General features: G+C 38.1%; 1 protein-coding gene across 1 annotated transcript in view; it reads left to right on the forward strand.

Moving 5' to 3' along the window:
* LOC110174043 (neurobeachin-like) overlaps positions 1–21,657 on the forward strand; it is a 783,761-nt gene that overhangs the window by 130,923 nt on the left and 631,181 nt on the right. Inside the window, exon 3 of the mRNA XM_055166710.1 lies at positions 19,765–19,996. Within this exon, the coding sequence (XP_055022685.1) occupies positions 19,765–19,996 (232 nt within the window). The remainder of the gene's footprint in view (positions 1–19,764; positions 19,997–21,657) is intronic.

Here is a 21,657-nt window from a genome sequence, read left to right on the forward strand (position 1 = left end):
CAGCTCTTGGGAGTGGTCATTAAGATTCTGGCTGTGCCTTTGTGCTTTTGTGCGCTCGCCCTCCAATGGAAATAACTCACTCCAGATTGCTTAGTGTCTGCAGATTTTATTTATTTATCTCCAAAATTGAGGAAATTGTAGCAGCTGTGTCACTTCAGGGAGAACATTTGAGATTGCGTTCTTTGAAAATGAGCCAAAACATTCATTTAAGTTGTTATTGGGACGGTCTGATGTGCTGTTTACAAGGAACCAATTGCCGACCGGGCGACAATCGGAAACAAGTTATTTTTCAAATCCCTACGTGACGTTTTAGCGGCTAGCTTACCATTAGCGGAAATGAAAAACACGCGGCTAATGTCAGGGCTGTGAGCAGAAAGCAGAACATTTCATTTGATCAGTGAAGGCGCCGCGGGGCTGTCTGTGGTCTGACCAGGGACACGGAATGAATGGACAGCTTATATAAGGATTGTTTAAAGCGGACATGCCATGTGAAATGAAAGCGAAATTAAATTTACAATATAATTTCTGGAGGAAAACTGTTTCGCCCCCGCAGCTTTAATATCAACCTGCGACGAGACGATGGGATTTATCGTTTTATGGCTCATCCTGGCATGTTCGCTTGTGGGCTTTCATAGACTTATGTCACGAAATAAATATATATTGCAAAAATCTAAAGTGGCATTTATTGACTTTTTAACATAGATGGAAGTTTGTTTTCTAATTTCAATTCAATTAATGTATTATTATTGTTAGTACATTAGTTTTTAAATTCAGCTATTATCATTATTTTACTTAGACTCCATCATTTTTTATTTACCGTAAATTCCGAACTATAAGCCTCTACTTTTTTCTCACACTTTGAACCCTGCGGATAATAAAACAATGTGGCGAATACTGTATTTTTCAGCCTCCAACCCCATCAAATCACGAAATAAATAAATATCGCAAAATTCTAAAGTGGCATTTATTGACTTTTTAACCTAGATGGAGGTTTGTTTTATTAATTTCAATTCAGGTATTATTATTGTTATTACATTAGTTTAAAATTTAATTATTATTATTATTATTTTACTTAGTCTCCATCTTATTTGAGCTTTTCATTTTTTATTTACCGTAAATTCCAAACTATAAGCCTCTACTTTTTTCTCACACTTTGAACCCTGCGGCTTATAAAACAATGTGGCAATACCGTATTTTTCGGCCTCCAACCCCATCAAATCACTAAATAAATAAATATCGCAAAATTCTAAAGTGGCATTTATTGACTTTTTAACCTAGATGGAAGTTTGTTTTATTAATTTCAATTCAGGTATTATTATTGTTATTACATTAGTTTAAAATTAAATTATTATTATTATTTTACTTAGTCTCCATCTCATTTGAGCGCTCAATTTTTTATTTACCGTAAATTCTGAACTATAAACCTCTACATTTTTCTCACACTTTGAACCCTGCGGATAATAAAACGATGTGGCAAATATCGTATTTTTCAGCCTCCAACCCCATCAAATCATGAAATAAATAAATATTGTAAAATTGTAAAGTGGCATTTATTGACTTTAGCATAGATGGAAGTTTTTAGTTTTTTTTTCAATTCATTTATTATTATTGTTATTACATTAGCTTTAAATTAAATTATTATTGTTATTATTTTACTTAGTCTCCATCTTATTTGAGCTTTTCATTTTTTATTTACCGTAAATTCCAAACTATAAGCCTCTACTTTTTTCTCACTCTTTGAACCCTGCAAGTGCAATGTGCCACTTCTAGACACAACTGAACAACTGAGTCACTGTGAACACACCAACAATCCGTTGGTCCCAGACAGCACCCTCCCTACACGCCACAACTGAACAAAGCCCAGAGTCACCGTGAACGCCACAAACAAAGTCCCACTGACCCATCCAACTGTTGTGTTTTGCTAAAGTCTAATGCGGTATATTTGTGAAAAAAGTTTGAAAATAGACCATTCAATGACAGTGCGTTTTATAATCCAGAGCAACTAATAGTGTGGAAAATAAGGTATATGGACGGATTTTTTGTTTGGCTCATTGTTCATTCATATATATATATATATATATACCTGAGTGCAGAAAACGCCGCTCTCTGTGTGGGTTACACATGGATCTAGGGTTATTGTCAGCACTAAAACAGTTTATCGTCGCGTGATAAAATACATTATGATGAACTTGAAAATGTTCTTAAAGACGTGGACACCTGTGGCTTATGTTCAGGTGCGGCCTAAATATGTACAATTTTAAAATTTTGTAAAAATTTTGTTGATGCGGCTTATTTTCAGGTGCACTCAATAGTCCAGAATTTATGGTATTTATTTTTTACTATAACCTGTAGGAGCTTTATGTTTTATTTCTGTCTAAATTGCTGTATATATGGATGAAACATGGAGTGGGGTTGCTGTTGTTTTTAATTTCATACATTTCAAACATTTGGAAAGAAATAATAATAACACAAATAAAGGTTGACGGATTGACTGATATAAATTGATACCGAAATGAATATATTTGCGTTCGAGCGCTCTCTGATGGCAGAAATCGTCACGGTCCGCGATAAAAAACGACATTTAGTTTCCCATTCGCTTTTAATACTGGCTATAAATAAAACTTGCAGCTTTAACGCTCGCTTAGGGTGAAATATGCTCGCGTCTCAATCCTCACAATCCCAGCACTAATTCTAGGAAAGTAAAAGTGTTGCAAAAATAATAAACGTAATATACATTTTGTCACACTGTGGAGCGACCCGAGCGTTTTCCCCCTGTACTTTAGCAAATCAACGCTTTATAAACATGTCGGCGATGCCAAAGACGCTTCCAGACACGTTCATGAACAAGAAGAAAACACAGGCAGAGTCGTAAACTAAAGAAGCATCTCCATTAATTAAAAACATGAATTAACCATTGGATTTTTATTGCGTCCTTCCAGACTTCCGAAGCTTTTTTACGTTTGCATTATTTATTCACTCCACACGAAAGTAAAATAAAATACTACTGTAGCCGCAGGTGCCCCGGGGCAGACTGAGGGAAGAGGGGCTGTCGATCTGCACCGTCACCATCAAAACCACACACTCACACACCGGAGTCATACGAGGTCATGTTGGAGAAGTGTCTTGCCTAAGGACACAAGGACAGTTAGGGCTGCCTGGTGTTCTCAGGTGTCGCTGCAGTGGACCAGGAGGACTGAACCAGGACTAAACCAGGACTGAACCAGGATTAAAACAGGACTAAACCAAGACTGAACCAGGACTCAACCAGGAATGAACCAGGACTAAAACAGGACGAAACCAAGACTGAACCAGGACTCAACCAGGAATGAACCAGGACTAAAACAGGACGAAACCCAGGCTAAAACAGGACTAAACAGGTCTAACCAGGACCCAGGACCAGGACTAACCAGGAAAAACAGGACTGAACCAGGACTAACCAGGACAGGACTAAACCAGGACTAAACCAGGACTGAACCAGGATAAAACAGGACTGAACCAGGACTAACCAGGATTAAACAGGACTGAACAGGACTAAACCAGGACTAAAACAGGACTAAACCAGACTGAACCAGGACTCAACCAGGACCAGGACTAAAACAGGACTAAAACAGGACTCAACCAGATCTGAACCAGGACTAAAACAGGACGAAACCCAGGCTAAAACAGGACTAAACCAGGTCTAAACCAGGACTGAACCAGGACTAAAACAGGACTAAACCAGGACTAAAACAGACCTAAACCTGGACTGAACCAGGACTAAACCAGGACTAAACCAGGACTGAACCAGGACTAAAACAGTACTCAACCAGGACTAAACCAGGACTGAACCAAGACTGAACCAGGACTCAACCAGGACTAAACCAGGACTGAACCAGGACTAAAACAGGACTAAACCAAGACTGAACCAGGACTCAACCAGACTCAACCAGAACTAAAACAGGACTGAACCGGGTCTAAACCATGTCTAAACCAGGACTGATCCCAGGACTGAACCAGGACTAAACCAGGACTGAACCAGGACTAAACCAGGACTGAACCAGGACTAAACCAGGACTGAATCGGGTCTAAACCAGGTCTAAACCAGGACTGATCCCAGGACTGAACCAGGACTAAACCAGGACTGATCCCAGGACTGAACCAGGACTAAACCAGATTTAAACCAGGACTTAATTAGAACTAAAACAGGACTCAACCCGGACTAAAACAGATCTAAACCAGGACTAAACCAGGACTAAATCAGGTCTAAACCAGGTCTGAACCAGGACTAAAACATGATTGGAATGGGGACGGGCCCGCATCTCTGAAACTGAACTCCTGGTTCAGTTCTGGTTTAGTCCTGGTTTAGTCCTGGGCACAGTCTGCTGTTTATGTTCTGTAGGTGATTATAAACAAGATTCTGCATAATTTTGGGTAAAATAAATCATAAAAAACATCAAATATTACAGATTTTAATGGGCTTTATGTTTCTATACGACACCTGTGTGTATTTCGGCACCTAAAAAAAAAGCCCATAACACAATCTGAGCGTGGCGAATCCTCCACACCGTTCTATCTGCTGCACTATACCCTAACACAATCGCCTCACTTTGTTGTTTCGCGCTAATCCTGCAAAGTCCACTGCACAACTTTATGAAATGATACTGGAGCTTGTGTCGCGAGCAGATCCATGTGAAGTGCGCTCGGCGTGCTCGGCGTGCTCCTCGTGCCCTCTGCTTTGTTACAGCGGAGGAGGCCTGATTGGATTACGGACCCTTGGCAGACTGCTCCTGTTTGTTCCACTGGAGAGATCTGGGCTGGCTAGAAGCTTTCCAATCAAACTTCCATTAAGTTTCTCTTTTTCATGTGGCTTTAATCTTGTCCAGGGTTCTTTGCCCGCTTTTTTGGTAGAACGGTCGTGACAGCAGCACCGCTAGACTGTCCCAGGTTGTTAAAGTGTTCTGTTCAATGTTGCTGTGGCCTTTTTAAAAACTATATTAATCATTTTTTTCTTCTTAAAGGAGCTGTATGAAGTGTAAGATTTTGATTTAAAATTTGAGTTTGTGTCCCCAGATTGCTGATATCAGTTCTAACGCTGATTTATTCTTGATTACAGAAACATTAGACATGATTTCCCCATTTATTTATGTTATAATCACAAGACATTTCTTCAATCTGAAACCAGAATGACCTCCACATGACTCTCTCACTTGTGTTGCCAGTTTCAACGCTGAAATCCAGCTGGTTTAAACCTAAAATGCGTCTCTCTGATCTGAATGGTCACTATCTAAACCCCAGCACCTACAGCCAATCATGAGTCAGTGCTAGTGCAGCCTGTGCAGCTCAGGGAGGGAATTCTGCGCTTTAACATGAGGCCCGTCCATATACCGTATTTTTCCGACTATAAATCACACTTTTTTTCATGGTTTGGGTGTTTCTTGCGACCTATACTTATGTGAGACTTATATTAAAATCTTCACACAGACAGCCACAAGAGGGCGCTGTAGTCTTGTGTGTCAGTATCTGCTGCTCCTGTTCCTCCTGTACCACTGTCACTTCACTCTACTGCGCATGTCTCCTGCAGAAAGAGCCTCTGTTTTGTCTGTATCATGTCAGTCGATCGCATCATTACTTCTGTACCAATTTAAACAAAATTATAAAGACACTGAGAAAACTGAACACAAATGCCCCCAAAGAGAAAATCATTTTTTGCAGATTACAAACTGCAAGTTAGTGAAATCTGCAGCTGAAAACGGTAATCAAGAAGCAGAAAGAAAGTTTGACGTGAGCGAGAAACTTGTGACACCGAGAGGGTGAAACATGCAACTTTCCTGGAAGTAACTGAATGGATCGACAAAGCCTGAACTTCAGTGACACAGTGAAACCGTCCTGTCGGGATTCAGAAAGGCCGGAATAATTCTAACTGGAACTGATGCTGAGTCTGACGACAGCGACACAGAAGAAGAAGCGGCGCTCTGTTTACCTCCAGAGGTCACGGAGTTGCTCAGAAGTGACACCGAGGATGAAGAATTGAATGGATTTATTGATTTGGAGTGAGATGGAGAGTTTGGTAAACTTGTTCTGTTCTGCCTGATGTTCTGTGTTCTGTTGTTTTTACAAGAATTTGACTTTCAAGATGAAATGTTGGTTCCTGGTCTCTGATTTTATAAAATAAATTTCCCCCAAAAAGTGTGACTTATCGTCTGGTGCGACTTATGCATGTTTTTTTCTTCTTCATTACTCATTTTTTGGCCGGTGCGACTCTGAAAAATACAGTACTATGACATATTACTACTTTTTGCTTGTTATTTCTGCTATTTTCTATCACTTCTATTTCTACTACTGCTTCTACTACTACTACTACTACTACTACTACTACTACTACTACTACTACTACTACTACTACTTCTACTCTGATCAGTTCACACTACAATCTGCCATGTTAGTAAAACTTGTCAGACAGAGCATAAATAAAAGAGTGTGTTTTATAGATTTGTGAGTTATATAGGCCACACACTACTTCTACTTCTTCTACTACTACTATTTCTACTACTACTACTACGACTACTACTACTTCTATTTCTACTACTACTACTACTACTTCTACGACTACTACTACTTCTATTTCTACTACTACTACTACTACTATTTCTTCTACTCCTTCTACTTGTACTTCTACTTCTGCTACTTCTATTTTTACTACTTCTACTACTTCTATTTCTACTACTACTACTACTACTACTACTCTACTATTCTACTTCTACTACTACTTCTACTACTTCTACTACTTTCTACTACTTCTACTTCTGCTACTAATACTACAACTACTACCACTTTTTCTTCTTTTTCTACTACTTCTATTTTTACTACTCCTACTACTACTTCTTCTTCTACTACTTCTACTTGTACTACTTTTACTTCTTCTATTTGTATTTCTTACTACTATACTACTACTACTACTACTACTACTACTACTACTTCTACTTCTACTTACTTCTACTTCTTACTACTTTCTATTTCTACTACTACTACTACTCTATCTTCCTACTATTACTTCTACTACTACTTCTACTTGTACTACTTGTACTTTCTTCTACTTTCTACTTCTTCTACTACTTCTATTTCTACTTCTACTTCTACTACTACTACTACTACTACTACTACTTCTTTCTACTCTACTCTACTTCTACTCTTACTTACTTCTACTTCTACTTTACTACTTCTACTTTTTACTACTACTACTACTACTACTACTACTACTACTACTACTTTACTTCTACTTCTACTACTACTACTTCTACTACTTCTACTACTACTACTTACTACTACTACTACTTTACTACTTCTACTTCTACTTCTACTTCTACTACTTCTATTTCTACTACTTCTACTACTTCTCTATTTCTACTACTACTACTATTTCTTCTACTACTTTCTACTACTACTTCTACTCTTCTTCTCCTACTTTTTCTTCTACTACTTCTACTACTTCTACTACTTCTATTTTTACTACTCCTACTACTACTTCTTCTTCTACTACTTCTACTTGTACTACTTTTACTTCTTCTATTTGTATTTCTGCTACTACTACTACTACTACTACTTCTACTACTACTACTACTACTACTACTACTACTACTACTACTACTTTTCTTCTACTTCTACTTGTACTACTTCTATTTCTACTACTACTACTTCTACTCCTACTACTACTTCTTCTTCTACTACTTGTACTTCTACTTCTACTACTTCTATTTCTACTACTACTACAACTACTTCTTCTACTTCTATTACTACTTCTACTACTTCTATTTCTACTACTACTTCTACGCCTCCTCCTACTACTACTACTACTTCTTCTTCTTCTATTTCTACTTCTTCTACTACTTCTACTACTACTATTCTACTTCTTCTACTACTTCTACTACTTCTACTTCTAATACTACAACTACTACCACTTTTTCTTCTGTTTCTACTACTTCTACTTGCACTTCTTCTACTTCTACTACTACTTCTACGCCTCCTCCTCCTACTACTACTACTTCTTCTATTTCTACTTCTACTACTTCTACTACTATTTCTACTTCTTCTACTACTTCTACTTCTGCTACTAATACTACAACTACTACCACTTTTTCTTCTTTTTCTACTACTTCTACTTGCACTTCTTCTACTTCTACTACTTCTATTTTTACTGCTTCTACTACTACTTCTACTATTACTAGATTTGTGAGTGATATAGGCCACACACTACTTCTTCTACTACTACTATTTCTACTACTACTACTACTACTACTACTACTACTACTACTACTACTACTAATACTACTACTACTACTACTACTTACTTCTTCTACTTCTACTTGTAGTACTTCTATTTCTACTACTACTACTTCTACTCCTCCTCCTACTACTACTACTACTATTTCTTCTACTACTTCTACTTGTACTTCTACTTCTGCTACTTGTATTTTTACTACTTCTACTCCTTCTATTTCTACTACTACTTCTACTCCTCCTACTACTACTGCTACTACTTCTTCTTCTACTACTTCTACTACTTCTACTTGTACTACTTCTACTTCTTCTATTTCTACTTCTACTACTATTTCTACTTCTTCTCCTGCTTCTATTTCTACTACTTCTACTATACTACAACTACTACCACTTTTTCTTCTGTTTCTACTACTTCTACTTGCACTTCTTCTACTTCTACTACTTCTATTTTTACTGCTTCTACTACTACTTCTACTATTACTAGATTTGTGAGTGATATAGGCCACACACTACTTCTTCTACTACTACTATTTCTACTACTACTACTACTACTACTACTACTACTACTACTACTAACTACTACTACTACTACTTACTACTACTACTACTACTACTTCTACTACTACTACTACTTCTACTTTCTACTTCTATACTACTACTATTTCTTCTACTACTTCTACTTGTACTTCTACTTCTGCTACTTGTATTTTTACTACTTCTACTCCTTCTATTTCTACTACTACTTCTACTCCTCCTCCTACTACTACTACTTCTTCTTCTACTACTTCTACTTCTACTACTTGTACTTGTACTACTTCTACTTCTTCTATTTCTACTTCTACTACTATTTCTACTTCTTCTCCTGCTTCTATTTCTACTACTTCTACTTGTACTACTACTTCTACTCTACTTCTGCTACTTGTATTTTTACTACTTCTACTCCTTCTATTTCTACTACTACTTCTACTCCTCCTCCTACTACTACTTCTTCTTCTACTACTTCTACTTCTACTACTTGTACTTGTACTACTTCTACTTCTTCTATTTCTACTTCTACTACTATTTCTACTTCTTCTCCTGCTTCTATTTCTACTACTTCTACTTGTACTTCTACTTCTGCTACTTGTATTTTTACTACTTCTACTCCTTCTATTTCTACTACTACTTCTACTCCTCCTACTACTACTACTTCTTCTTCTACTACTTCTACTTGTACTACTTCTACTTCTTCTATTTCTACTTCTACTACTATTTCTACTTCTTCTCCTGCTTCTATTTCTACTACTTCTACTTCTAATACTACAACTACTACCACTTTTTCTTCTGTTTCTACTACTTCTACTTTGCACTTCTTCTACTTCTACTACTTCTATTTTTACTGCTTCTACTACTACTTCTACTATTACTAGATTTGTGAGTGATATAGGCCACACACTACTTCTTCTACTACTACTATTTCTACTACTACTACTACTATTACTACTACTACTACTACTACTACTACTACTACTACTACTACTACTACTACTACTACTACTACTTTTCTTCTACTTCTACTTGTAGTACTTCTATTTCTACTACTACTACTTCTACTCCTCCTCCTACTACTACTACTACTACTATTTCTTCTACTACTTCTACTTGTACTTCTACTTCTGCTACTTGTATTTTTACTACTTCTACTCCTTCTATTTCTACTACTACTTCTACTCCTCCTACTACTACTACTTCTTCTTCTACTACTACTTCTACTACTTCTACTTGTACTACTTCTACTTCTTCTATTTCTACTTCTACTACTATTTCTACTTCTTCTCCTGCTTCTATTTCTACTACTTCTACTTCTAATACTACAACTACTACCACTTTTTCTTCTGTTTCTACTACTTCTACTTGCACTTCTTCTACTTCTACTACTACTTCTACGCCTCCTCCTCCTACTACTACTACTTCTTCTATTTCTACTTCTGCTACTATTTCTACTTCTACTACTACTTCTACTACTACTTCTTCTACTACTACTTTACTTCTACTACTACCACTTTTTTCTTCTTTTCTACTACTACTTCTATTTGCACTTCTTCTACTTCTACTACTTCTATTTTTACTGCTTCTACTACTACTTCTACTATTACTAGATTTGTGAGTGATATAGGCCACACACTACTTCTTCTACTACTACTATTTCTACTACTACTACTACTATTACTACTACTACTAATACTACTCTACTACTACTACTACTACTACTTTTCTTCTACTTCTACTTGTAGTACTTCTATTTCTACTACTACTACTTCTACTCCTCCTCCTCCTACTACTACTACTACTATTTCTTCTACTACTTCTACTTGTACTTCTACTTCTGCTACTTGTATTTTTACTACTTCTACTCCTTCTATTTCTACTACTACTTCTACTCCTCCTACTACTACTGCTACTACTTCTTCTTCTACTACTTCTACTACTTGTACTTGTACTACTTTACTTTCTTCTACTTCTTACAACTTCTACTTCTACTACTTGTACTTGTACTACTTCTACTTCTTCTATTTCTACTTCTACTACTATTTCTACTTCTTCTCCTGCTTCTATTTCTACTACTTCTAATACTACAACTACTACCACTTTTTCTTCTGTTTCTACTACTTCTACTTGCACTTCTTCTACTTCTACTACTACTTCTACTGCTACTAGATGAGTGAGTGATGCAGGCCACACAGACTGGGAGACTGGGAGACTAGGCGCTGGTACAGTGCAGGAGGTGAGCAGAATAAATGATGGACTCCTGGTCAGATTGTACAGTGAGGCGCGTGTTGTGTTTGTGGAGACATTGATGAGGAGATTAGGAGACGGACGCTCGACCGGCCCGGACTCTGCTGGAGAATACAGATGTGAGCCGCCGCCTGCCGGGAGCTGAAGACGTCTGTCGCTCCGGGAGTCCACCACAAAGTTAAAGATGTACTGTGAAACTTTTCTGCTGAGGTCAAACAGCAGAATGAATTGATAATGACCGTGTTTTTCAGATTATAAAGCGCAAAACTACCACTACTTCTACTTCTACTACTTCTACTACTGCTACTTTTACTTCTTCTACTACTACTAGTACTACTACTACTATTTCTGCTACTTTTACTACCTCTATTTCTACTCCTTTTACTTCTTCTTCTCTACTACTACTACTACTACTACTACTACATCTTTTACTTGTACTACTACTGACTTGTATTTCTTCTTCTACTACTACTACTACTACTGCTACTACTGCTACTACTACTACTAGTACTACCACTATTCGTACTTCTTCTACTACTTCTTGTACTACTACTTCTACATCTACTACTTGTACTTCTACTACTCGTACTTCTTCTACGACTACTACTACAACTTGTACTTCTTCTACTACTACTACTACTTCTATTACTACTACTGCTACTACTACTACTGCTACTACTACTACTGCTACTACTACTACTACTGCTACTACTACATCTACAACTTGTACTACTACAACTTGTACTTCTACTACTACTACTACTACTACTACTGCTACTACTACTACTTACTACTACTACTACTACTACTACCACTATTAGTACTTCTTCTACTACTTCTTGTACTACTACTTCTACATCTACTACTTGTACTACTACCACTCATATTTCTTCTACTGCTACTACTACTATGACTTGTACTTCTTTTAATACTACTACTACTACTACTACTACTTGTACTTCTTCTACTACTACTACTACTACTTCTACTATTACTACTACTTCTTCTACTACTTCTCCTTTTACTACTACTACTTCAACTTCTACTACAACTACTACTACTACTACTTTTGCTACTTTTCCTTCTACTACTTCTGTTTCTATCACTACTACTACTACTACTACTACTACTACTACTACTACTACTTTCTGCTTCTACTACTTCTACTACTGTTACTACTTCTTGTACGACAACAACTAGTACCTCTTCTTCTACTACTACTGCTACTTCTTCTGCTACTTCTTCTATTCCTACTATACCATCTACTGTAGGGACTTACACTAGTTAAAATACAAGTATAAAAGTACACTTGCCCAAGTACACAGTAATCGCAGCGTGGAACCATCAACCTGACGCCTCTCGTTTCCTGCCACCACCGCAGAGTTAGTACTATGACAAACTGCTACTTCTACCAGCAGCTACTCCCTACAAATACACTTCAATAAAGGTGCTTTGTCTCCAGAATACAATAAGAAATGCCAAACAATATGAGTGGATGAAACTTTTATTGCCTCTAAGGGAATTTGTCGTGCACAGAAAGCAGATAAAACCGCCAGGGGAGTCATTCAAGCCAGAAGCGCCACTGTAGATGCTCCATTCATTTTCCACACGCCGTTTTTCTTCACACCCAGAGCCATAAATTCTGCCGAGTCAGTTCACCTCCATCATTCCAATTTCCGCCGTGCTTTTCAAATAGCGAGTAGAGTTTTATACGTCCGTTTAACTTTTCCTTGTCTAACTTTAAAGAGGGGATATTAGGCAATTTTAGGCAATTTTTTTGAGCTTTCTGCCGTGTTATAATGATGTTCGCTCATCAAAAACATCTTCAGGTCCGTGTACGTTTGAGTTATAAACGCGCTGATCCAGCTTTTTCCGTTTTAATGCTACAGCTTTAAAGTTGCAATGTGAACTAGGGCTGAGTATCATTAAGAAATTGCCAATACGATTCACACCTCGATACACTGGCCACGATACGATCCATATCTCGATACAATGAGCTTTCGATTCGATACGATATATTTCAAATCGATTCGACGCAGTTCAATTAAAAAATAATTTCTAAATCATGGCTGTGATACTAAAAGTCTTTGTTAAGCCACTTCTTGTACAAAGTTTATATAAAACACAAACATTTTAATCATCAGAACAGTGAAAATGTCAAATGTGTCGCATAAATGAGTTTCCTTCCTCTGAACAAGCAACAAAACTGTAGCTCTGTGACAAAATAATTCAGTAAAATATAGCAAAAAATACTCTTGCCGATACAGCAGCCCACAATATTGATACTGTATCATCACATTAAACGATACGATACATTGATATTTAGATATTTTTGCACACCCCTATTGTGTACCGTATTTTTTGGACTATAAGGCTCCGTTCAGACTGCAGCCTGAAGTGACCCAAATCCGATTTTTTGGCCCCTATGTGACTTGTATCTGATCTTTTAATGACAGTCTGAACGACACAGATCCGATTTTTTCAAATGTGACTCAGGACACTTGGATATGTGCTCCTGAAATCAATACATATCTGATCTTTTGACATGCAACTTCAGTCTGAACGGCCAAAGCGCATTCATCCGACCTACACATTATCAACAAGCTACAAACGTCACTATTCTGCGCTGAAGTAGGCGAAAATTGTTAATGAACTCCGTGTCACTGAAGTGAAGCACATCACCACTCACCACTCTTGGCTCCGTCTCCACATCCACACGTTCCTTTCAACGGACGTCGCTGCCGCTGTCCCACAAAACACCACGGCCAAAAACCTCGTCCTTCTCCTTCTCAATCTCCTCCTTAAAACAAGTAAGTTGTTCATGTTCTGGCTCTGGTACGAGAGGAACTTTAAAATCTCCAGGTGCTCAATGCTGCGTCCATGTTTGGACAACTTCCGTAAACACAGAGCACGCTCACTGCGGTTGACGTCATCGTGTCTCCAGTGCACATGCAGGACACTTTCGAGCCGTTTACTGTTCACACTGGAGTCACATACAAGTCACATTTAATTGGAAATGTGAACGACCTCGCAAAAACATCGGATTTCACAAAAAAATCGGAATTGAGCGTTAAGCCCTGCAGTCTGAACGTAGTTTAAGTCACACTGTTTTTCATGGTTCATTTATAAATTTAAACAAACATAAAGACAAAAAACATAAAGACAACCGAAACCATCCTGTCGGGATTCAGAAAGGTCAGAATAATTCTAACTGGAACTGATGTTGAGTCTGACGACAGCGACACAGAAGAGGAAGCGACGCTCTGTTTACCTCTGCAGATCGTGGAGTTGCTCAGAAGTGACACCGAGGATGAAGAATTGAATGGATTTAGTGATTTGGAGTGAGATGGAGAGTTTGCTTGAACTTGTTCTGTTCTGTTGTTTATGTTATAGTTTATCTGAAGAACTGTTCATATGTGATGTTAACAGTCTGTTGTTCTCTGTTCTATTGTCACTAGAACTTGCCTTTCAAGATGAGATGTTGGTTCCTGATCTCTGATTTTATAAAATAAATTTCCCCCAAAAAGTTCAACTTCTAGTTTGGTGCGACTTATATATGTTTTTTTTCTTCATTACACATTTTTTTGGCTGGTGTGACTTATAGTCCAAAAAATATGGTATCTTTCCTGGTCCATCAAATGCTTTTCTTCATGGAGATGTCATTGGTTTGTCTGGAATGTTTCACAGTATGGCATTAAACCTATTCCTTCTTCATGGAAACCAAACCAGACCAAGTTACAGGTCAGAACTTTTGCAATGAATGGTGAATGCAATGCTAAAGTCGTGTGTTTGAAAGATGAACGAGTCCGGTGATGTAACACTGCATGGGAGACTTGTGGATTTTTACCTATGACATCACAACCCTGGCAAAATGGCGAACTGAGCATTTTGTAGTGCTCAGACACACAATTTTGGATGAATTAATATATGAAACAAGTGTGAATGAAGTAAAAAAATACAACTCCAGTATTAAGCCTGTGCAATTAATTGAATTTTAATCGTGATTTCAATTTATATGTCAAACGATCTCCAAACTCATATAATCGAGTTGAAATTATTTAGCTTAACCAATTTTATTTTGGGATTTTTTTTTATATAAATAAGTATATTCATTTTATTTTTTAAATATAGGCATTGTAGAACAGCTGGATACATTTTTATTTTGGACACATTTATGTTTTTCTATGCTTTATTTCATGTTCAAAGTATATTTTATTTATTTTATGTTTTATACATCGTGAAACTGCTCTAAGGTACAGATTTGTAGCCTATTTTTATTTTCAATTTGAAAGTTTTGCATAAATTATTAATAAAGTGTTTTTTGAGAGAGAGAAATGCTGAATAAATGCATATTATAACTAAAAAAAATCATTTGAATAATCGTAATTTAAATATTAACCAAAATAATATTGATAATAATATTTTTTTCCATAATCGAGCAGCACTATCCAGTTTGTTGCAACATGGTTTAAAGCTCAAAAAAGTACATTTTGCTCATGTATTCTTTAAACTGGTCTGATTTTGTCCATACCTGTTCATTACGCCTCAGTGAGCTTCTTCTCTGACTTCCACGCTCATTTTCTACTGGCCTTTCCTAACACTGTCCAGCTGTTCTGATCAATGTTCTGTCCACTCCGACATGTCTTTGAAAGGCCATTTGTGATTACACTTGAATGGGTACAATATTGACTCTGCTAAAGGGTCTCCAAGGCACAGTAGCACTTAATCGTCCAATAAATACAGCCGTGTGACTGGGGATGTCAGAATTAATCCATTTTTTGAGAAGAAGCGAGGTTATATTAAAGCATACTAAAGCAAAAATAGGGGTCAATAACAGTCCCGATGTGGTTTCTCTCTAAGGAGCGTTAGTCACTGCGTCGTTCTACCAGGATTAGTCACACAATCCACTGTACATTATAGATCTGATTTGTTCTGATCAATACACGTGTAAAAAATTAAGCCCACAGGGTGTAAGGCCCATTTATGCTCTACTTTCTAGACTCACTCACTTCTGTCCGACCTCTGCGTTGTTCTGTTCAGACTTTGATCCGTCTCCATAGAACGTAAGAAATCTTAGTAACAGACATAAAATTTTTTTAATGACTAGCTGCAAATACTTCTCACTATTGTTGTAGTCAAGACCGCACTAATAGAGACCAAGACCAGCCCGAGACCACAGGATCCCAAGACTGAGACAAGACCAAGACCTCTGAGAGTTGAGACCGAGACAAGACCAAGACTTTTAAAGGTCAAGACCGAGACAAGACTGAGATCAAGACCAAATCAAGACCATCTTTGTCATTTTCTACATTTATTTGTAATTTACACTTATTTATATATATTTATAAATCCATGATATTTTGGATTTATACCATGTTTGTTTTTTTTTTTTTTTTAAACAAATCTATCTCCATTTGATCTGATTAATGTTAATTTAGGCCTAAAATAAGACAAACTATTATGTTCCTTTCTTGGACCCTCACCCACATTTTGAGAACCTCTTCTTTACGAGAACTTCCACTGGCACTTTACAGCAAACTGTAAAGAAAGTGAAAAAAGTGGGTAGAGTTTTTAAATCAGTTTTTTTCCATTTCTAACTGGAGTTACATTATCTTACTGGTTTTGCAGTGAGATTTAGCCTCTGCACATTTACCAAACGCCGTTGTGACAAATACAGATGCATTTGTGCACTTTTATTGGCAAACTTCAACAACATGTCGTGATAAGAAGTTAACTGCCGACAGCAGCAGCCGTAATGAAATATGATGGCACTCATCTAGTGTCTGAGACAAGACCGAGACCGAGTGCCTTCAAGACCAAGACAAGACCGAGTCCAAGTGCCTTCAAGACCGAGACAAGACCAAGACCGAGTGCCTTCAAGACCGAGACAAGACCGAGTCCAAGCGCAGTCGAGTCCGAAACGACACAAAGATTGTAAAAAATAGTCTCGAGGCCGGTCTTGAGACCAAGACCGGTCTCGAGTACTACGACACAACTTCTCACCTAATTTTTCTTGACTCTTTTCCAACAGATGCTTTCTAAAAACTGCTGTTGGCGCATCCATGTTTATTTGTTAAGCTATTTTGTTGTTTTGGTTAATTGTTAAACTGACTTTTAATGCCCTCTGGTGGTTGTTTAAGAGAATGCAGTCTTGAAAGTACCAATTGTGGATCTTAAATGAGTGTTTATTGAACAACACAGATTAAATTTGAGATGGTGGTAGAGACTAGAGAGTGAGCGGAGACATTCAGCTAAAAGATGGAGCCAGGAATGTTGAGACAAACGTGTTACTTATGTATTTCCTAATCAAAATCCTGAGCAAATTGTCATCTCCAGAGTCACCAGAGCTCAGTTTGGGAGACACTTTTGCAGAGAGAGTGGAATAGGAGACCTTGTGCAATCAGAGGAGAGTTATCAGAAATACAGTGGAAATTACAGCTGCAGCGTAATTTTGGTGGTTTTGGGTGGTTTTTCAGACGCTGGTTGGTGGGTTTGATCTCTGAAAACTGCATCTAGAAATACTGTCCATTTAAAACAAAGAACAAGACTAATGAGAAAAAGAAACAATGGTCCAACAGGCACTGGGTCTGGGAATGTAAACATTACTCCAGTTCTGTTCTAACTTTAACCATATAATCTTGTCTCTTGTATAATATTTCCTAATGAAAGAGCTGAATTTTATTGACAAACTCCCCCATCAACAGTAGGGATGGACGATCCAGCTTTTTATGTTCCAATATCAATTGATTGATACTGTCGTTTTAAGTATCTGCCAATACCCGCAGAAACTGATAACAGCATTGATCGCTTTTTATACAAAAATAAAATAAGACTAGAGTATGAAAAGAGTATGTTATGTAGCTGTTATTTATCCTTCAAGTAACTACAAAACAGCTCAGTGTAAATAAACATTTAATATCAAACACTGAGAGACAACAATGGGACAACTATGAACAATAAATACCGTATTTTTCAGACTATAAGGGACACTTAAAATCCTTTAATTTCTTCAAAAATCAACAGTGCGCCTTATATATTAATTCTGGTTGTGTTTACTGACCTCGATCCATTTTTATGTGGTACAAGGCCCTCAAAAATCTGTCAAACTGCTTTAGTACGATACAGAAAGAACATATATGTTCCACTGAGTCGTGTCCTTTAGTCCGACAAAAGTTGACCGCATCAGTGCACAAGGAGCGAACAGTTTTTTTCAGTGCTTATAGTTTATGCAAATGAGCCATGTGGTTTTAAGTTTTGTTTCTGTAAAATGTAAACAAATGTGCAAAAAAGCTGCATTAAACACATTATTACTCAATTTATATTTGAATCGTCCTCGTAGGAAATAGATAGTCTGGCACCACTTGGCTCAATTTAATTTCTCTCCAGCAACTATGTCAGGAATCAGAATACACTAGACTGTTCACGAAAACCCCGGAAGTGTGAGTTCGGGCACCAGACAATCAGCGAAGAGACATATATTCTGTGTTGGCAACGATTCAAGAGATCAAGGATTTAAGAAAGACCTTATTGTCCTTCTTCCTATGGAATTTGGGAAAAGCTTAATATACCAGTTAGCCCCGTTAGCAGCGCATTACATACGTCACCACCAAATAGCAGCGATTGGTTTACTGAAAAAAAGTGCCTGCCTACCGTCGAGCGAACGAATCCTAATGCTGCAAGGTCAGACGGTTTCTACGAAGTGAAACCGGCTGATGAATAAGGCTAGAAAATAGAAAAAACAACCTACCCACATTCACATTCATAACACACATTCACCAAGACAGGGAGGCAACACTGAGGGAATTACGCCACGATCTGCCAATGGATCGTGGACGTCTGGGCTAAAGTATCAGTCTCAAGTGTCGTCCGTTTGTTTCTCTTATAATCCAGTGCACTTTATGTATGAAAATAGACGAGAGAATTCAACATTTTTGATATTGCTCCTTATAATCCGGAGCGCCTTATAGTCTGAAAAATACGGTACTCTGTTTACATCAATATCCACGTCCAACTATAATATCATCTGAACCAGGGGTGTCCAAACTTTTTTTTATCAAGGGCCACATTTCTAGACACAGATGAAGCAGAGGGCTGATCGAGGGCCTTAGACTGGAGTGCAATACAGTGAAAAATTGAAATATATACATGTTTAACACTTTGGAATGAGACATCAGTTCTTATTCACTCTAAAATCCCAAAACCACACATTAAATCTTCAATATTGGCTTTATCAAAGTAGATTTTCAAAGAACTTGCTGTAAAAAGTTCGTTTTTAATTGATGCAAGGTAATTTGGACTAAATCACCTGGAAGCCTGAGGGCCAAGAAAAATTTGTTCGAGGGCCGCATTTGGCCCACGGGCCGTAGTTTGGACGTGCCTGGTTTGAACTGATATTTGGAAGTCTGTATCCGATCCAGTGTCATGAGTGTGGGGGAGGCTTTTGTAGTCAGACAGAGAGGAATGGGAGACCGTGTGCTACCAGAAAAGAGTTACTATCAGAAATACAGTACACATTACATTTAATTACTTTACATTCTTAATTATCTTGATATCTGTAGTGACCTGATAATCTGTTTTATGTCCACTCTTGTTTATGGAGGTTGTATATCATGCATTATTTTTCTCAATTACTATGCAGTTATAAATGCTCCAGCTGTCGGCTCATCTTGTTACATCATGCTGTGTAATAGAGTGCATCCAGAGTTTAATAATATTCCTTCTCTCTTGTTTCCACAGTTGGTCGGTGGTGAATTCAACCAGGACACAAATTTCCTCATTCAGGACGTGGAGAGCGTGGGCTGCATGGTGGAGCTGCTGGCCCACTGTAACGTCACGTGTCAGGCTGAGATCTGGAGCAAGGTCGCAGACGTCCTCCGAAAGAGCCTGAGGAACATCCAGACATGCACCGAGGCCGGGCTCCTCCGACTGGTGCTGCTCAACGTCAGCTCTGTGGAGCCCAGGGTCACAGGTACGGCGATTTACTCCATTTTACACAAGACACAAGATGAGCTTTGTCATTGTGACAACTGACACTCTGAATGGAAAGAGACATTTTATTTTATTTTACAGTGAAATATTGAAAGGTTCTCTTTTTATTATTAATTTCCATTGTTATACCGTATTTTTCTGACTATAAGTTGCTCCAGAGTATAAGCCGCACCAGCCAAAAAAATGTGTAATGAAGGAGAAAAAAGCATATATAAGTCGCACCGGACTATAAGTCACGCATTTTGGAGGAAATTTATTTATAAAATCAGAGTCCACGAACCGACATTTCATCTTGAAAGGCAAGTTCTAGTAATAACAATAGAAGAGAGAACAACAGACTGTTAACGTCACATATGAACAGTTTTTCAGATAAACTATAACATAAACAACAGAACAAGTTTACCAAACTCTCCATCTCACTCCAAATCACTAAATCCACTGAATTCCTCATCCTCGGTGTCACTTCTGAGCAAATCTGTGACCTCCGGAGGTAAACAGAGCACCGCTTCCTCTTCTGTGTAGCTGTCGTCAGACTCAGCATCAGTTCCAGTTAGAATTATTCCGGTCTTTCTGAATCCTGACAGGATGGTTTCGGTGTCACTGAAGTTCAGGCTTTGTCGATTCATCCAGTGACTTCCAGGAAAGTTACATGGCGCACCTGCACTGTTGCCATGAAGCTGTGTTCTCCATCCCTGCTTTCCGTCAGTCCCTCACAAGTTTCTCGCTCACACCAAACTTTCTTTCTGCTGCTCGATTACCGTTTTCAGCTGCAGATTTCACGACTTGCAGCAGGACAGACGCTCTTTCTGCAGGAGACATGCGCAGTAGAGTCAAGACACACAAGACTAGAGCGCCCTCTTGCGGCTGTCAATCTGAAAATGTTAATATATAAGTCGCACCGGAGTATAAGTCGCAGGAAACACATAAACCATGAAAAAAATGCAACTTATAGTCTGAAAAATACAGTACTTGAAATTAGGGATGCACCGTAGCTTCCATTGAAACTAATTAAACATGTCATCAAACCTGGTTCTTAAATGCTAAATGTAGGAGAAATGCGACTTAACGTGTTGTAAGATGTGCGTGTTTGAGCATGTGGTTTAGCTTTTGACGAATTATTGAATTTATACATATGTGGGGCACCAGATTCTGACCGAATCAAACTTAACCATATGCGACACAACAACTTATCAATTTAATCAATCTGAAGGGAACGTACCCGAAAAAGTGACCTGATGATAACTTTAAGAAAAATCACTGAAACCAGCAAATTCCTTTGTGTGGTTTATTAACAAACAATAACTAGACACCAGCTTCCAAGTTCAGATTACGCAACAATAAATATAACAATAAACAATAAATAATTGGACGCAATCGTAAGAGGGATGCCAACCCTCATTCATTCACTGTTCAGAACCAGCCTTACTTGGCGATGTTGTTCTCGGTCCGTGTGGAATGCGGTGATGGCGGGGTTCACGGGCAGGCAGCGGCGTGATGATGGTACTCGGGTAGGGCGGTCCACGCCTCCTTCACCGGCTCTGGTCCTCAGCTCTCAGCAAGTGCGACTCCAGGTCTGTTACAGCTCCCCCTGGGTCCCTCCGACCGGCCGTCTTCCCTGGTCCTCCTCGCGGCGGCAAGGCA

Source organism: Boleophthalmus pectinirostris, unplaced genomic scaffold (genome assembly GCF_026225935.1).
Source record: "Boleophthalmus pectinirostris isolate CB_2022bp ecotype Guang Dong unplaced genomic scaffold, ASM2622593v1 HiC_scaffold_9, whole genome shotgun sequence".
NCBI lineage: Eukaryota > Metazoa > Chordata > Actinopteri > Gobiiformes > Gobiidae > Boleophthalmus > Boleophthalmus pectinirostris.